General features: G+C 37.6%; 1 protein-coding gene across 11 annotated transcripts in view; it reads right to left on the reverse strand.

Annotated features, from left to right (window-relative positions):
- The window catches only part of TENT2 (terminal nucleotidyltransferase 2), a 66,718-nt gene extending 54,321 nt beyond the window's left edge, over positions 1-12,397 (reverse strand). For 7 of the 11 annotated variants that reach the window (XM_002744828.7, XM_054252152.2, XM_008991900.6 and 4 more), the window contains exons 1-5: positions 12,144-12,397; positions 11,761-11,825; positions 6,590-6,763; positions 6,292-6,381; positions 2,869-3,106 (exon numbers count right to left, since the gene is read on the reverse strand). In XM_002744828.7, the coding sequence (XP_002744874.1) occupies positions 2,869-3,106; positions 6,292-6,381; positions 6,590-6,726 (465 nt within the window). In that variant the 5' untranslated portion in view covers positions 6,727-6,763; positions 11,761-11,825; positions 12,144-12,397. Of the gene's footprint in view, positions 1-2,868; positions 3,107-6,291; positions 6,382-6,589; positions 6,764-11,760; positions 11,826-12,057 lie in introns of all 11 variants that reach the window. The other 4 variants (XM_035291334.3, XM_078365286.1, XM_008991901.6 and 1 more) reach the window with 1 other exon arrangement.
- Between the last annotated feature and the right edge of the window lie 6,820 nt (positions 12,398-19,217).

Here is a 19,217-nt window from a genome sequence, read left to right on the forward strand (position 1 = left end):
TAGTCTAATTTGATTTATACCACAGGCTTTCATATTATGGCATTACAAGAGATTGTTTAAAATGAGTAAAAACAGCTAGGCGCAGTGGCTCACACCTGTAATCCCAGCCCTTTGGGAGGCCAATGTGGGATGATCACTTAAGGCCGGGAGTTCAAGACCAGCCTGGGCAACACAGCAAGACCCTGGCTCTACCAAAAAAAAAATTTTTTTAATTAAAAATATTAGTTGGGCATGGTGACCCACACCTGTCATTCCAGCTATTCAGGAGGCTGAGACAGCAGAATCACTTGAATCTAGGAGTTTGAGGCTGCAGTGAGCTATGATTCCACCACTGCACTCCAGCCCAGGCATGAGAGCAAGAGCTTCATCTCTGAAGTTTTTTTAAAAACAAAACAAAAACTAAAAAAACCCCAAGTTAATCTTTTCTGTTTACTTTGCCTCTTTCCTTTCTCCCACTGATTTTGTCTGATTGTTTTGCCTATTTCAATATGGTTAAAAACAATTACAGAGGAGAAAAAACAGTTGTTTCATTAAACTGCTGGGACAAGTAGACCAACAGCAAAAGAATAAAGCTGTACCCCCTAACTTTACATCATATACAAAAATTAACTCAAAATGGATCACAGTCCTAAATGTAAGAACTAAAACTATAAAACTCTTAGAATAACACACAGGCAGGGCGGGAAAAAAATAATAAATAAATAAATAAATAAAAATTTAAAATTAACACGTAGGCATTAATCTCTGTGACCTCGGATTGAACAAATGGTTTCCTAGATATGACACCAAAATCACAAACAACCAAAGAAAAATAAATTGGCCCGCATCAAAATGAAAAGTTTTTGTGCTTCAAAGGATACCAAAAAGAAAGGAAAAAGACAAGTCACGGCTGGGCGCAGTGGCGCACACCTGTTGTCCCAACTACTAGGGAGACTGAGGCAGGAGAATCGCTTGAACCCGGGAGGTGGAGGTTGCAGTGAACTGAGATCACGCCACTGCACTCCAGCCTGATGAAAGAACAAGACTCCATCTCAAAAAAAAAAAGACAAACCACATAATAGGAAGCATAAATTCACAAATTATTATCTGATAGGGGTCTAATATTTAGAATACATAAAGAACTCTTACAAATCAACAGTAAAAAGATAAACAGCCCAATTTAAAAACAGGCAAGAGATCTAGATGAATAGACATTTCCCCAAGAAGATATACAAATGCCCAATAAGCAAATGAAAAGATGCTCAGTATCATTAGTTATTAGGGAAACGGCAATCAAAATCACAATGAGATACCATTTCATACCCACTAGAATGACTATAATCAGAAAGACTGACAATAACAAGTGTTACAAGTATGTAAAGAAAGTGTAACACCCATACAACCCTGATAGGAATGTAAAATGGTACAACCACTTTAGAAAACACTTTGGCAGTTCCTCAAAAAGTTAAACACAGAGTTACCATATGACCAAGCAATTTCACTCCAAGAGCAGTAAAAACATAGGTCCATGCAAAAATTTATACACAAATATTCACAGCTGCACTATTAATAAGAGACAAAAAGTGGAAACAACCTGCAAGTTCAACTGAGGACTCTATTAACATATTCATGCAATTGAATATTATTCAGCTATAAAAATGAAGTACTGACAGATGCTACAACATGGATGAACCTTGAAAACATGCTAAATGAAAAAAGCAAGACACAAAAGGCCGCAGATTGAATTATTTCATTTATATCAAATGTCCAGGATGGGCAAATTGGTAAAGACAGAAAATAGATTAGTTGTTGCCAGGGAGCAGAAGTGACTATTATTGGGTACAAGGTTTCTTTTGGGGGTGATGAAAATGTTTGTGAATCAGATAGTGATGACAGTGGCACAACTTTGGGAATATATTTTAAAACCACTGAATTGTACACTTTAAAAGGGTGATTTTTATGGTACAATAATAACTCAATTAAAGAACAAAAAAAACAGAGTAATAAAAAGCAGCACAACTAAGGAATGAAGCAAGTGCTGCTTTCCTGACCCAACATTTCTGTACACTTACTATGCTTCAGACCTATGCTGGTTGATAGGAACCCAAAGATGAGTAAAACAAAGTTGCTATACTCTCTTCAGGGTGCTTCTCCTCAGCCTACAAATGTTTCTTATTTCTCAAGAGTGTGGCAACTTTAAAATGCAAAAAACAGCAAGTGTAAACCACAGACAACCCAAGAGAATGCGGATATTTACATTATAAACCCTCACAATTACCTAGAAGGTGATTTTTTAGGTTTCACTAAATATGGGGGAGGGGAGAGATATGTTTCTAATATTAGATGTTACATAACTCATTGTTTCCCAATGCTGACCATGTCATTTTCCAAGAATTATTATTTAAATAGCTTCATTTCACTTATTTGAAATGTTTTTTATAAATGTTTCTTGATTATACCATTTTGAATGTATCATTTTTCTCAGTGATTCCTGGATTCTCTATTTTTGACATTCAAAAACCTCATGATAAACACAAATTAGTCCAAAATAAAATGTGTTCTAACACTGTATTACAATAACTATATGAAAACTTTATTTTTTGTAATATAACAAGACAGTTCTCTAAACTGTTTGGGTTCTAATAAAATTTTCACAAATCAGGAAAAATCTGATTTCCTGATGGCTGCACTTCTATAAAAGAATCACTACCAAAAATCAAAGTAATGTTTAGAAAGAAAATTAGGCTGAATAGTACTACCTTAAACATAGCAAAAGAAAAAAGAAGGTATGTTCTACTTAATCTAGGATACTAAATACTTCTTATTCTTCTAATACATTATTTACACTAAATTCCCAAAAGGCAAAACTAAAATCTACATTATTATTACCTTATCTTTGGCCTCAGGCAGTGTGATTTCTCTAGGTTCTAAAAATGGTATTTCCCGAAAAGGTGGAACACATCTGACTGTATCTGGTACATAATGTGTATGAAACAATGGCGGCATTGAGTATCTTCGTTCACCTGATAAAGGCACTATCTGGTTAACTACAGTTGGCTCTTGGTGGGGTGAATGGAAACGCTGCCGTTTACCATCAAGAGGAAGGTTTTTTTCATCGCTTAATCTCCTGAAAACAAGCAATATACCTTAGTGATTAAAGATATAACTTTTTGATAACAAACAAAAAGCAATTAAAAATATAAAATGTCATAAGAGATAACAAAATATTACAATTCTTTCAATAAAAGTACATTATTCGTTTTATATGGATCTTAAAAATATTCATGTTAAGCACAAGAAATGCCTCTCAACACCTTAGAAACACACAGTAACAATGCAGAAAGAAAAAATTACATATATATATTGGGGTTAGTCTCCTGTATTTGAACCACCCCAATGTTTCACTATCTCAGTAGTGAAAATTTTGTAGAAAAAGTTCTCTTTATAGAATTACTAAGAAGAAAGGATTCAAACTATAACATAAGGAAGATAAAATTAAGTGAGCTAAGTGCCAGTTACAGAAAAGGGTTTTTTGAATACACCTGTGTTCTGGTTCATCAGCAGGAAACACCAAATTAAGAGATACTTTTTAATAAAGCTATAAAGACCCTGGACAACTGAAGAAATTAGAAAATGAGCTGCAACGCAGAGAATAGTATTAATATTAAATTTCTCGGGCATAATTAATGTATTTTGGTTATACAGGAGAAAAGCCTTGTTTTTAAGAGGAATAAGCTGACATGTTTTGAGGTAAAATAAAATGTCAACAACTTTCTTTTATATGGTTCAGGAAAAAAAGCAAGTGGGCAGGAAGAAAAAGAGAAATCAAATGTAGTAAAACTTTTAACTCATGAATCTAGGCAAAAGACATACAGATATTCACTATATTATTCTTTAAATTTTTCTGGAGGTTTAAATATTTGCAAAATATTAAGAAAAAATCATTAAAGAGTAAATATATTTTGGGAAAAAAGACATTTACTTCACTGATATATTAAGTTGTTCATTTGGTAATACTTTATGTCACAGAAAATAGTCCAATTCCTTTTAAGCCAGAAAATTCTATGGGTCTTAGAAGGTTTTTTTAACATTCCTTTGGGATTACGTCAATTGCTCTCTTCTTGACAGATCTGCAAAATAAGTAGACCCCTACTCACAGGTAAAGTATACAATGCTAAATTCATAAAAGCATATTTATAATACTACCTTTAAACATAAAAGTATTTTAGCGCTATATAGCTGAATGTCTTCTAATGAGAATGCCAATTTTAATTTGAAAAATATATTTGGCCGGGCACAGTGGTTCACGCCTATAATCCCAGCATTTGGGAGGCTGAGGCGTGTGGATTACAAGGTCAGGAGTTCAAGACCAGCCTGGCCAAGATGGTGAAACCCTTCTACTAAAAATATAAAAATTAGCTGGGCGTAGTGGCAGGCACCTATAATCCCAGCTACTCAGGAGGCTGAGGCAGGGAATTGGTTGAACCTGGGAGGTAGAAGTTGCAATGAGCTGAGATCATGCCACTGCACTCCAGCCTGGGTGACAGAGTGAGACTCCATCTCAAAATATATATATATATGTCCCATCTCTACTAAAAGTACAATGTTTAACTACAAATTAATGGAGCTTATTTTCATTCTTGATTCACAAATTGGCTATAAAGGCAATTTCTAAAGAATAAAGTCAATACTATCAGAATTATTATAAAACTTTTATCAACAATTTTGAAGAACAACCTGTAGTGTTTACAAGCCTATGACTCAGAGACATATAACATTTCAAATCCCAGCCATGCCACTTCTGAGTAACTAGTTACTTAACCTTTATGTGAGTCAACTTTCTCCTCAACAGAAGAGGGATAAAAGTATCTACCTCAGTGTTGTGTGATTTAATCAAACCACTATTTGTAAAGGCTTAGAATAATGCTTACTACAAAGTGAGCAATCAATAATTCCTAGCTAGTGTTATTATTATATTTTTTATAGCACCTTGCTCACCAATAGTATTTTTTTATGGGACATAAAAGTTACAGAATGTTTATATAGGTTTTTCAGTAACAGTAATATCTTTCAAATATTGCCAAATGTTATTTTAATAACCACCTCTCAAATTTTGTCATGTTTTGTAATAAATGAATTTCTTTTAATCAAATAGATCAAAACTGACTCCTGACTTGACTACAGGAAGCTTTATGTCACGCAGAAATTTTCACTACAATATTTGTTATCATGGAACCTTACCTGTGTAAGATGTAGATGAATCAAAAGAAAAACAAAGTTTACTAGAAAGAAAATGTTATAATTGTGTCTACCTAGAAATTCAAATGTTGAAGTCCTAAGCCCTACTACCTCAGAATGTGACTGTATTTGGAGAAAGAACTTCTTAAAAGTTAACTAAGTTAAAGTGGAGTCTTTAAGATGAACCTTAATCCAATATGACTGGTGTCCTTAAAAGAAGAGATGAGGACACAGAAAACACAGAGAAACAACCGTATTAAGACACAGTGACAAAGCAGCCATCTACAAGACAAGAAAAGAAGCCTCAGAAGAAACCAACCCTGCCAGCACCTTGATCTTGATCTTGATCTAGCCTCCAGAATTGTGAGAAAATAAATTTCTGTTGTGTAAGCCACCCAATGTGTGGCATGTTGTTATGGCAACCCTACCCCAGCAAATGAATACAGAAGCCATCTCATTTCATTAAAAAATATCAATTAAAAAGTGGTTTTCTAGCTCATGGCTATAATCCCAGCACTTTGGGAGGCCAAGGCGGGCAGATCACAAGGTTAAAGATCGAGACTATCTGACCAACATGGTAAAAACTTGTCTCTACTAAAAATACAAATATTAGGGGGGCGTGATGGCACATGCCTATAGTCCCAACTACTCGGGAGGCTGAGGCAGGAGAATCACCTGAACCCAGGAGGCACAGGTTGCAATGAGTTGAGATTGTGCCACTGCACTCCAGCCTGGCACAGACTGAGACTCCATCTCAAAAAGAAGTGGTTTTCTGAAGAAATTTAAATTTACTCTAGAAAAAGAAAACCTGGGATACAGAAAAAGAAAACCTGGGATCTAGGAAAGAAATGATCTGATGAAAGGCAGAAACGAAGATACAATAAAGCAGGAACAAATCAACAAAAGAACCCCTAAAATTTTTAAACACATAAAAAATGTTAAAATTCCATAACTGATCTGATCATACAGGTCCAAGAAAACAACATAGGGTCCATACCATATTAATTCAAGATACACTGTTAGAGTTCTCAGAAATACAAAATTATTCTTTTAAAATAATTAAGAAGTACTTACTTCCTTCCTCGAAATAATGGGGAAGTTGAGGTCTGTATTGGACTGACATTTCCATATGTCAACTGCTGTAACGACACAGCTCTCGACAAGCTATCAAAATCAAAGAAAAGAACAGTAATAATATATATATTTTTCTTTAAAAACAAAACCAATTTCTGAAAATAAAATTAGATACATCCCTGCTTAAAAAAAAAAGTGATGATATATTCTCCACATTCAAAAGTTTCATACAAAAGGATTATGTCAAACAGAGAATGAAATTTATCAACAAAAGGGGCCAAAATATTACCATACTTACTCTGCATTCTGAAAGTTGAATTGTGCATCTATAAGCTGCTGGTGTGAATAAACAGTTGGTGACAGGTTAAAGAAGTTACTATGTTGTTGATGATTTGGAGTGAAGGGTGGGCGACCCAAAATTGAGTTTGGGAACATGCTCTTGTTCACGGGAAGTGAACATGTATTCTTCCACCTAGGAAAATTTAAAAAGACAATACTAAATTATAATAGCTTAAAGATACTAAACACTTTAATAACTATTATCCACTAAATTAAAACAGTTATCAAGTTACAAATTTTATTTGCAAAGTTAAATAAGTCTCTTAACTGTCACTGTAGGTAACAAAAGAAAACTACTAATAAATTCTAAATCTTAAGATTAACATTATTCAAATCGCAAATATGCACATTTCTAATTTTCTGATGACTTGTCCCTAATACATTTACCCTCATATCAACAAATCTTTTAGAAAATCAAGTTATCACCTGACATTAATAAAATCCCACAGATTCTTCCATTTATTCTCAATCTAATTTAAACAAAGGTATAAGCCATCATATGACACCCTGATACCTAGAACTTGGATCTTAAGGTCTGATCAAATAAGGAATGGATTTTATATTGTCTTAACAATTTATAAAATTCTGAGATTCCCCGCAAATCTACATACTTTATACGAAAGACTTCTAATAAAAGAGGGCTCTATTCCACAGGAATAGGAAAAAACTATACAAAACAATCAGAATCCTTCACTGATCCAAGGAGGAGAGTAGACATTTATTCTTTGCAATGACAGATACATCAAGGCTGCAGTCTTGCAAAGGATAGGATAGGGTAATAAACTGAAAACAAGTATCATGTAAAGTCTACAAAGAAAAATAGGGCCTCAGCCCACTTTCTCAAAGCAAGCAATTAGAAAACTCTTTTTGGCGGGGGGGCGGTAACAAGAGAACCTATACCATAATAATACTTGGGAGTCCATCAAGAAAATGTCAAGCTAGCTACCTAATCAACCTAACATGAAACCTCAAGTTGACAGGCTCTACCCACACACTTTAAGAGTTTCTAATTAGATTCCTGATATTCTCACTTAAAATAGACATCCATGGATCACCAGAAGAAAAATAAAACCTGGGAATAAATAGAAACAATGTCAGGAACAAACGAACACTCAAAAAAAAAAGTGGGGGATCGGCCAGGTGCGGTGGCTCACACCTAGAATCCCAGCACCCCGGGAGACCAAGGTGGGAGGATTACTTGAACTCAGGAGTTCAAAACTAGCCTGGGCAACAAAGTGAGACCCTGTCTCTATAAAAAAAACCAAAAAATTAGCCAGACACAGTAATGTGTGCCTATGGTCCCAACTACACAGGAGGCTTAAGGTGGGAGGATCACTTGAGTCCAGGAGGTCAATGCTGCAATGAACCATGTTCATGACACTGCACTCCAGCCTGGGTGACAGGGTGAGACCCTAACTCAAAAAATAAAATAAAAATCCTCCAGGAAATTATAAAATTGAAAGCAGAACTATCCAGCACAAAGTTAAAAGATAATTTTGAGGAAATGTATTAGAACAACAAGGAAAAGTTGTTAGGGGCAGGAAGGACGCAAGACAACAGAAAACAAAAGAGTATTAAACTATGTGATCCAACATTATAACATAAGGTCCAGGAAGAACAGAGAAAATACAGAGGACATTACCTAATAAATAAAACAAAATAAAAATGTCAAAAACTTAAAGACACTAATCCCCAGACTGAAAGGACCTAGAGAGTAAAAAGTGCAATAAAAAAGATACACGTCAAGGTATATTATAGTGAAGTTTCAGAACATCACACACAAAAAAAGGAAGTTTATAAAATATTCCAGAGGGAGAAAATGCTATAAATAAAGGGCAAGAAATCAAAATGGCTTTGGACTCCTCAATAGCACAGGACATGGACTCATGACTTCAAAGTTCTGAGGGAAATGTTCTCAGGCTGTAATTCTATACCTAGCTACACTATCAATGCAACAGAGACTAGAAACAATTTAGACAAGTAAGGTATCAAAAAAAGAAAACCTGAAATCTAGAAAAAGGGAAATCTGATGTAGGGCAGAAACAAAGTAAATTCCCCAAGATGATAGTGATGGGGAGCTAACAGTTCAAATTAGAATATGAGGATGCAGCGCTTCAAGAAGATATCTAAGGAAAAAAAAATCAACTGGTAGATTACCTAATGTATTTGACTATGGAGAAAAGTTCTCTTAACAGAGTAGAAATAATTTTAGAAATACAGAAATAAAAATAAATTACCAAAATAAAAAACACTCAATAGGTAATATTAAAAAGTGGCCAGGCACAGTGGCTTATGCCTATAATCCCAGCACCTTGGGAGGCCAAGGGAAGTGGGTCACAAGGTCAAGAGATCAAGGCCATCCTGGCCAACATGGTGAAACCCCATCTCTACTAAAAGTACAAAAATTAGCTTGGCGTGGTGGCATACGCCTATAAACCCAGTTAGTCGGGAGGCTGAGGCAGGAGAATAGCTTGAACTCAGGAAGCAGTGGTTGCAGTAAGCTGATATCGAACCACTGAAATCTAGGCTGGCGACAGAGCAAGACTCTGCCTCAAAAACAAAACAAAAAAAAGCAATATAATCAGTTACCTACCTGATTATTACAATAATGTTAAGATTGAATATACTGATTTTTTTATTTTTGAATATACTGCTTTTTTTAAAAGAGTTACTGCATAAAATTGAGTATATTTATATGACACATTATACTATAAATTTATGTTTATATATCACATACCACAATTTTTATAAGAACAACAGTGTACAAAAAGCACTAAATCCTTATTTTCAGTAAATATAAATCAAAATAATTAACCACAGAAGCTTTATTCTTTTTTTTCTTTTTTTTTTTTTTAACAACAGAGAAAAATAACACTATGTAGCCAGAAGAACTGAAGAAATCGCCTTTGGGTATTGTGGCTAAGAGGGCTGGAAAAACTGTAAGAGACAACAGGGGAGAAAAAGAAAGATCTGGGAAGAAACTAAAAAATCATTTGCAAATATTGCTCCTTGTTTTTTCAATTCCATAAGATGAAATTTCCCAGGTTGGCCACAGATGACAAGACTCACCAGTCCAGGGTTCTTAACAGACTGTGGACAAAATTCTATGAAATATCATCAGACCTCATCCCAAATGCCTGACTCTAATTTGGACCAGAGACAAGGTTAACCTCCAGAAAACAAGGGTCTGTCAACTTTCTTTAGCAGGCTCTTAGGTCTTTTTAAAAGAGATTTTTAAAAAAGAAAATAAATCCTATCATATATCCTCACCTGTACACCCCAACTTGTTCAGAGGAAATGGACAAACATCTTGAACTAAGCAGCATTCCAGGGAATCCCCTAGTAAAAATACATACAATAATCCTAAGCTGGGCAGTTGCTCAAACCTGTAATCCCAAAACTTTGGGAGACTGATGCAGGCAGATTGTTTCAGCCCAGAAGTTAGAGACTAGCCTGGGCAACATGGTAAAACCTGATCTCTACAACAAATTCAAAAATTAGGCAAGGCACGGTGGCACATGCCTGTAATCCCAGCACTAATGAAGGCCGAGGCGGGTGGATCACCTGAAGTCCGGAGTTCGAGAAAAGCCTGACCAACACGGCGAAACCCCATCTCTACTAAAAATACAAAAATTAGCTGGGCATGGTGGCGGGCACCCGTAATCCCAGCTACTCATGAGGCTGAGGCAGGAGAATGGCTAGAACCCATGAGGCGGAGGTCACAGGGAGCCAAAATCGCCCCACTGCACTCTAGCCTGGGCAACAAGAACAAGACTCTGTCTTGGGGGGGGGGGGGGAAAGAGTAGATTAATTCCTAGTAATTTCTAGTGATAAAGTGTTTGGTCCTGTAATTTGTAACTTGGAATCTGTGTCCTCCACTTGACCTCTCCTCCAACAAATCAGAGAAGGCTCAAGATTATATATTATAATTCCTTCATCAGTATTCTTTGGAAAGCAGAATCTACCTAGTATAAAAACCAGAACTGTACTGGCTAAACCAAGATACTCTCCATTTTGATACTCTCCATTTGATCCCTCAGACCCACTTCTTTTCTCCACAATACAGAAAGTCCAATTCCTAAATCCTGCTAACCCACTGTGAAAACCACTTCCAGGTTCTAAACAGGACATTCCTTTTGGTTAAGAATTAAATTCCATCCAAGTGTTCAAAAAAAGAATCTAGTCACATGGCTCCAAATGGGCATTTCTTTTTTTTTTTTTTTTTTTTTTTTTTTGAGACGGAGTTTCGCTCTTGTTACCCAGGCTGGAGTGCAATGGCGCCATCTCGGCTCACCGCAACCTCCGCCTCCTAGGTTCAGGCAATTCTCCTGCCTCAGCCTCCCGAGTAGCTGGGATTACAGGCACGCGCCACCATGCCCAGCTAATTTTTTGTATTTGTAGTAGAGATGGGGTTTCACCATGTTGACCAGGATGGTCTCGATCTCTTAACCTCGTGATCCACCCGCCTCGGCCTCCCAAAGTGCTGGGATTACAGGCTTGAGCCACCGCGCCTGGCCAAATGGGCATTTCTTAAACAACTCACAAACGGTCTGTTTCACATGGAGCCTGTTACAGGAAATTTCCAGAACCGAAATTAAGGCTATTCACACCAACAAGGTAATGTCACTATTAATGGCTATTAATCAGTATAAATTAATAGCCTTATGGCTGTTAATCAGTACACATTAGAAGCCTTGTGGTACTGAACTATACAATATGAATGCATTTAAAAAGTACTATGTTACCTGTAATTATAAAAATACCGATTTAGTTGATCAGTTATAATCTCTTTCCTCAAAAAAAGCATACACTGTACACCTATTATTTAGCTTTTGTTTTATAGTTTCCCTTTGTTTCTTCTGTTACCCTACTGATAAATAACTGCTATTTTAAACAGAGTTGAAAGAGATAAGTAATTTAGATAATCCGTAAGTTGTGAGACACATAAGCCTTTCATGTTCTCACCTCGAGAAACGAAGAGCCTTTCTACAAAGGCTGAACAAGAAAGGTATACACCTAACAGTCTTAACCTGTGCATTTTCCTATAAAGCGAAATTTAATTTCATGCCATTTAATTAAGCCTTAAAAGATAAATGCCTTTTAAATTTTTTAATTAATCCAGATATTTACCTTAGTTCTTCACCACCCTTTTAAACACCATGCAGGGATCCCAAGACAACCTTCCTCTTTCGGTTCTGGAGGGGAGCACACGAGGAAGAAAAAAAGAGTAAGCAAAGTAAGCGGTCCTAAGAGTCTTCAAAATGTACAGCAGCCCAGGGGCTGCCCATGAATCTGCAATAACCAAGAGATACCGCCGGAATCTCCCACGCAAAACAAAACGCTACAGTTTCGGAAAAAGTTTCCCGCGCCCCGCCCCCGACCTGGGCCTACATGGTTGCGTTCCTCTCCTAAACCACCTAAACTCACAGGTGTGCTCGGGGAAGGGCTAACAGGATCTACCCGCACAGCCCGCTCAGAAGCTCCAAGGCCCCAGCGGGGACTCCTGGGCTTACTTGGTGGTAGCTTTCTTCCGAACCAAAGGAGGTAGTGGTGGCCGTGGTGGCTAGGCCCAGCTCCAACTCCGGCTCCGGCTTACGATCTAACCCCTGGCACGGCTACCAGGGGAGGAGCAACACAAGAAAAGGCAGGGACCGCAAGGATATAAAAGGTTGGGGGCGGTGGCAAAAAGCGGAAGACCAAAAAGTCGCCGAAAAAGCGGCGTAGAAGCCCTGTCAAAGACACCCGGAAGATCGACGTGACACCGGATGAAAATAGCCAGCGGGGAGCGAGAGGTCACACTTCCGGTAGCCGCCTCGCCCTCTCCTAGGAGTGCTTTGCTTGAATGCGCAGGCGCAAGACAGCCGGGGTTGGGAGGGGGTGATTCTTAACTGCAGACAGCACCAGCTGGGAAAGGGTTGGGAAGGCACTAAGAGGAGGGGAGCAGGCAGTCGGCGGAAGGTTAATGTCGCTCCGGTGGAGAAGAGTAGGGGAACACTGGTTAAAGAAAAGCTTCTCTGGGGACGAGTCACTGACAACACACGAAGGACCCACAGAAAACGTTTATTAGCACTAGAACAGCTGTACGTGAAAAAAAAAAATAATTTCTTTCTCTCTAAAGCCTGGACTTAGCGCCCTGCCCATAGTAATATTCAATTACTAATTCAACCAATATTTATTGATATCTCCTCTTGAATGAGCTTTAATAGTTTGTGGAAATGTCTAAATTGTTTAATAATGCAAATCTGCTAGCCGTACTCCTTTGTCGTCCATTTAATGTTTATAAAATCTGACCCCTCCATTTCTGAAATTGGTAATTTGTATGTCATCTATTTTCGTGATCAATCTGGCTAGGGGCTTCTCGGTTTTACGGATCTCAAATCTTTGCTTTCTTGGATTTTCTCTACTGGTTTTCTGCTGTCTATTTCATTGATTTCGGCTCTTATGTTTATTGTTTATTCTGCTACTAATTTTTTTAATTTTTAAATTTATTGTTTTGTTTTTCTAGTTTCTTAACTCAGAAACTGATGATTACTAATTTTAGATGTCTCTTGTTTCTTCAGGCATTTGGTGGGATAAGTGTCCCTCTATACTGTTTTAGCTACTTTTCACATATTTTGATATATTGTCTTTTCGTTTTCCTTCATTTCAAAATACTTTGTAATTTCCCCGTTGATTTTTTTTTTTTTTTTTTTGACCCTTAAGTGTTGGTCTGCAAGTACAGAGGAATTTTCTGGATAGCTGCCTGTTAATTATTTCTGATTTAATCCCATTGTGATCAGAGAAGATACTTTGTACAATATTAATAATTTTAAACTTACACTTGTTCTGTGGCCCAGAGTATAGTCTGTCTTAGTGAGTACCGTGTATTTGAAATGAATGTGTTTTTTGCAGTTGTTAGGTAGACTGTTATATAAATGTCAATCATGTCAAGTTGGTTGACATTAGTGTTCATATCTATATCCATACTGATTTACTGTCTACGTATTCTAATTTTTAGAGTATTGAAATTTCTGACCATAACTGGGTTTTTTTTCAATTTCTTGTAGTTCTATCACTTTCTGCTTCATGTACTTTGAAGCTCTGCTATTAGTTTTATAAACATAGTTATTCTCTTACTTGAATGAATGTACCCTTTATTGCATCATTATGAAATGATCAATCCACTTTATAAATGACCCGCCTCTTTCCTGATAATGTTCTTTGCTCTGAAGTGTACTTTTTCTGATAGTATTACAGCCACTTTGGCTTTCTTTTGTATGGTGTTAACATGGTATATATAAGGAAAACATAATTCCAATTCTAGATAAAGTCCTCCAGAAAACTGAAGAGGAGAGAATACTTCCCAGCTCATTCTATGGGGTCAGCATTACACTAATATCCAAACTCTAGATATTAAACAAGTAAACTGTGGACCAATATCTCTCATAAATGCACAAATTCTAGTCATTTTTATTTCACAATATATAAAAAAGATAATACAGCATAGCCAAACAGGGGCTTATCATAGGAATGCAAGGTTGAATCAGCATTGATAAATCAATCAATATAGTTTACCATATTTACAGACTAAAAAAGAAAAACCATTTAATAATCTCAATACATGCAGCAAGTGCGTTGGTTGAAATCCAACATCCATTCCTAAGATTACAAGGAAACCTCCTCAACTTGATAGAGAGTGTCTATAAAAAACATCACACTTAATGGTGAAGAACAGTGCTTTCACCTTCAGATCCGGAACAAGGCAAGGATTTCTGCTCTGACAACTTTCGCTCAATATTGTACTGGGGATTCTAGCTTGTGCAATAAGGCAAGGGGGAAAAAGCATTTAAATTAGAAAAGAAGAAGTAAAACTGGTTCTATTTGTAGGTGACATGTTGAAAACTCTGGCACAAAATATAAAAAGAACTATCAGATTAAATAAATTACTAAAACTTCAGGTCATAAGATCAATACACAAATGTCAACTGCATTTGTATTACACTAGCAATGAACAATCTGAAATCAAAATTTGAAATTCCATTTACAACAGCATGAAATATTTGAGGCAGGCATGGTGGCATGCACCTGTAGTCCTAGCTACTTGAGAGGCTGAAGCAGAAGATCACTTGAACCCAGGCTGCAGTGAGCTAAGAGAATGGAAAAACAAGGCAAAACTAAAAAACAGCTATTTGCAAATCACATATCTGATAAGAATTTATTGGGGGAGGTGTTTGGGGAGTGGTTTTTGGCTGTGACTCAAAAGAGCTGAAGTATAGGCATGCTCACGCCTCACTACCACCTCAACCACCCAGGCGCAAATGATCCTCCCACCTCAGTTTCCTTAGTAGCTGGGACTACAGGTGTGCACCACCATGCCTGACTAGTTATTATATTTGTTATATAGGATGGAGTTTTCCAAAGTTTCCCAGGCTGGTCTCAAATTCCTTGGCTCAAGCAATCCACCTGTCTCAGCCTCCCAAAGTGCCAGGATTCTAGGCAGGAGCCACCATACCCGGCCCTGTTAGGAATTTATATCCAGAATTTTTGTGAACTCTCATACTTCAGTAATAACCCAAAAAACAAATGGGCAAAGGGTTTGAAGAGACGTTTCACCGAAGAAGCCATATATGGATAGCAAAGACATGAAAAGATATGCAGCATCATTAGTCATTAGAGAATACAGATTAAGAAAAAAATACAAATTAAGACCTCAGCAACATACCATACCTATTTAATGGTAAATTCCAAAAGACTAGTCATACCAAAAATTTGTCAGAACATAGAGCAACTGAAACTCATACACTGCCAATGGGAATATAAAATGGCATAACCACTTTAGAAAACACTTTGGAAGTATCTTAAAGAGTGAGCAAGTATTTATTTGCATGTGATTCAGCCATTCCATTCCTATTTACTCAAAAGAAATGAAAGCACATGTCCACAGAAGAACTTGTACACAAATATTCATAGCAGCTGTATTTGTAATTGCCTATAATCCCAACCCTTTGGGAGGCCAAGGCAGGAGGATTGCTTTAGGCCAGGAGTTGGAGACTAGCCTGGGCAACCTGTCTCCACTAAAAATAAATAGCAATCCCAGCTACCAGGGAGGCTGAAGAAGGACAATCATGTGAGCTTGGGAGGTAGAAGCTGCAGTGAGTTGTGGTCGCACACTGTCCTCAAACCTGGGTGACAAAACAAGACCCTGTCTCAAAAAAAAAAACAAAAAAAAACCTTGGAACACAAATATCCATTAACAGGCAAATGAGCTGGGCGTGATCACACCTGTAATCTCAGCATGTTGAGAAACCATGGAGGGAGGACTGCTTGAGGCCAGGAATTGGAGACCAGCCTGGCAACATAATGAGACCCCATCTCTACAAAAAATTAAAAATTTAGCCAGGCATGGTGGTATGTGCCTATGCCAGGGGTGTCTAATCTTTTGGCTTCCATAGGCCACATGGGAAGAAGAATTGTCTTGGGCCACACATAAAATACAATAGCTGATAAGTTAGAAAAAACAATTGGAAAGAAAATATAATGTTTTAAGAAAGTTTACACATTTGTGTTGGGCTGCATTCAAAGCTGTCCTGTGGGCTGTGCTGTGCAGCCTGTGGGCTGAAGTTTGAACAAACTTGCTCCTAGCTACTAAGAAGGTTGAAGAGGGAGGATTACTGGAGTCCAAAAGTTTGAAGCTGCAGTGAGCTCTGATTCTACTACCATACCCCAGACTGGGCAGCAGAGTGAGACCCTATCTCTAAAAACAAAACTAAAAATAAATTTAAGATAAAAATTAAAACCAGGCTGGGTACAGTGGCTCACGCCGGTAATCTCATCCCTTTGGGAGGCCGAGGCAGGTGAATCACTTGAGGTCAGTTCAAGACCAGCCTTACCAACATGGAGAAGCCCTGTCTCTATTAAAAATACAAGTTAGCCAGGTGTGGTGGCATATGCCTGTAATCCCAGCTACTCAGGAGGCTCAGGCAGGAGAATCACTTGAACCCGGTGAGCCGTGATCACACCATTGCACTCGAGCCTGGGCAAGAGTGAAACTGTCTCAAAGAAAAAAAAGAAATATTGGTTCACTGAGTTACGCAGATCTTCCAGATGTTAACACATTTTATCCTACATTATCACACATATCACATTTGTTAATATCACTTCCAATCTCATCAGAAGAAGCATCTTTAAGTTTTTGTTGTTGTCGTTGTTGTTTTTGATTTTTAGATAGAGTCTCACTCTGTCACTCAGCGGGAGTACAGTGGCAGGATCTCGGCTCACTGCAACCTCTGTCTCCCGGTTCAAGCAATTCTCCAGCCTCAGCCTCCCGAGTAGCTGAGACTACAAGCATGCACCACCATGTCCGGCTAACTTTTTCATATTTTTAGTAGAGATGGGAGTTCAACATCTTGGCCAGGTTGGTCTCGAACTCCTGACCTCAGGTAATTCACCGGCCTCGGCCTCCCAGAGTGATAGGATTACAGGTGTAAGCCATCGTGCCCGCCCAGAATCTTTAAGTATTTGGAAGCAATCAAGGTCACAATGATGATGGAACTTTTACAAAATTGTTATTTTTGCTTGAAAGTTCAGTTATATCAGTGTCAACAAATAGATGGTTTTTTTTTCTTTTTTTCCCTCCTATGCTCTAATGGGTATCACTGAAGATGTTTTTTATTCTCAGGAAAATGTTTCCAAGTACCTAAATGTTAATAACCAATTTGTCTGTCAATAGATCTTTTAATTAAAACGGTGCTTCATGATAAAATCAGTGAGTTCAGCCTGCAACCCATTCCCTCAAGTGCTCACAGAAAGCACTTGTTTCTCTAAGCACAAGGGCTTAGAGAAAACCACTTGTTTGAGAGTTCTTTAATATGCAGAAGTGCTTTATGAACGCTTCTTTTTTCATTCAGAATTTTTAAAGATGTGTATTCACAGTCAAGACAATACAATTTGTAATTTTCATTGCTTCATTAAGAACATTCTTAAATAAAACTGGAAGTTTTTTTAAACTGCAAGTGAATGGCAGTGAAGAATATAAGGACTATTAACTTGTATCAGTGGTATTCAAGTGGAGGTTATTTTATCCGCAGGACATTTGGCAATGTCTGGAGACATTTTTGGCTATCACAACTTGGAGGAGAGTTACTACTGACATCTAACGAGTGGAAACCAAGGATGCTGCTAAATATCCTAACAATGCATAGGACAGTGCCCGCCTCCGCCGAAAAATATTATCAGCCCAATATTCTATTATATAGGTATACAACACTTTGCTTATCCATTCCTCAGGTGATGGACATTAGCATTGTTTCTACTTTTTGGCTATTATAAATAATGCCGCTATGAACATCGATATAGTCAGGCTTCTCCCTTCCCCCGCAAAAAATCTCATCTTGAATTGTAATCCTCAGTTGTTGAGGGAGGAACCTGCTGAGAGATGATTGGATGATGGGGGCATTTTCTCCCATGCTTTTCTTGTGATCGTGAGGACTCATGAGATCTGATGGTTTTATAAGTGTTTGGGAAGTTCCTCCTTCACTCACACTTCTCTCTCCTGCCACCACCTGAAGAAGGTTCTCGCTTTCCCTTCACCTTCCGCCATGAGTTTTAAGTTTCCTCAGGTTCCTGCACCCATGTGAAACTGTAAGGCAATTAAACCTCTTTCCTTTATAAATTACCCAGTCTCAGGTATTTCTTTATAGCAGCATGACAGCAGACTAATACAAACATTCATGTATAAGTTTCTGTTTAAACAATATGTTTTCAACTGTCTTGGGTATATATCTAGGAGTTAATTTGCTAGATCATAGGGTAACTCTATGTTTAAATTTTTATTGAGGAACTACCAAACCATTTGCCAAAGTGGCTGCACCATTTCATGTTAACATCAGCAGTCTATGAGTTTCAGTTTTTCCACTTCCTCATCAATGTTTATACCTGTCTTTTTTTCATCGCCATCTTGGTAGTTGTAAAGTGGTATAACATTGTGATCTGCAACAGTTTGCTTTGAACCATCAAAGTCAATCTTAACACACACACACACACAAAAGTAAATTCTTTTTTTTTTTTTTTTCTTGAGACAGAGTCTCGCTCTGTTGATCAGGCTGGAGTGCAGTGGCGCAATCTTGGCACACTGCAACCTCTGACTCCCTGGTTCAAGCAATTCTCCTGCCTCAGCCTCCTGAGTAGCTGGGATTACAGGCATGAGCCACCACACCCAGCTAATTTTTGTATTTTTAGTAGAGACGGGGTTTCACCAAGTTGGCCAAAAGGGTCTCTATCTCCTGACTTGGAGATCCACCCTCCTTGGCCTCCCGAAGTGCTGGGATTACAGGCGTGAGCTACCATGACCAGCCAATTCTTAGTATTATTATATAGTTTTGATATGATCTCTGAAAATGTCTGTGGATCACATTTTGAAAATGGCTTAGGTAGGTAAGGTATTGCAGACATCCTGAAATAATTGATAGTAGAAAGATTTATTGGGAGCTTACTATATTCCAAGCACCTTGCTAAGCACTTTACATCAATTGCCTTTTATAATCTGATTAACAGCCCTCTAATAGAGCTACTATAATTATCTCCAATTTATGGGTGAGAACACTGAATCT

This window comes from Callithrix jacchus, chromosome 2, assembly GCF_049354715.1.
Source record: "Callithrix jacchus isolate 240 chromosome 2, calJac240_pri, whole genome shotgun sequence".
NCBI classification, from domain to species: Eukaryota; Metazoa; Chordata; class Mammalia; order Primates; family Cebidae; genus Callithrix; species Callithrix jacchus.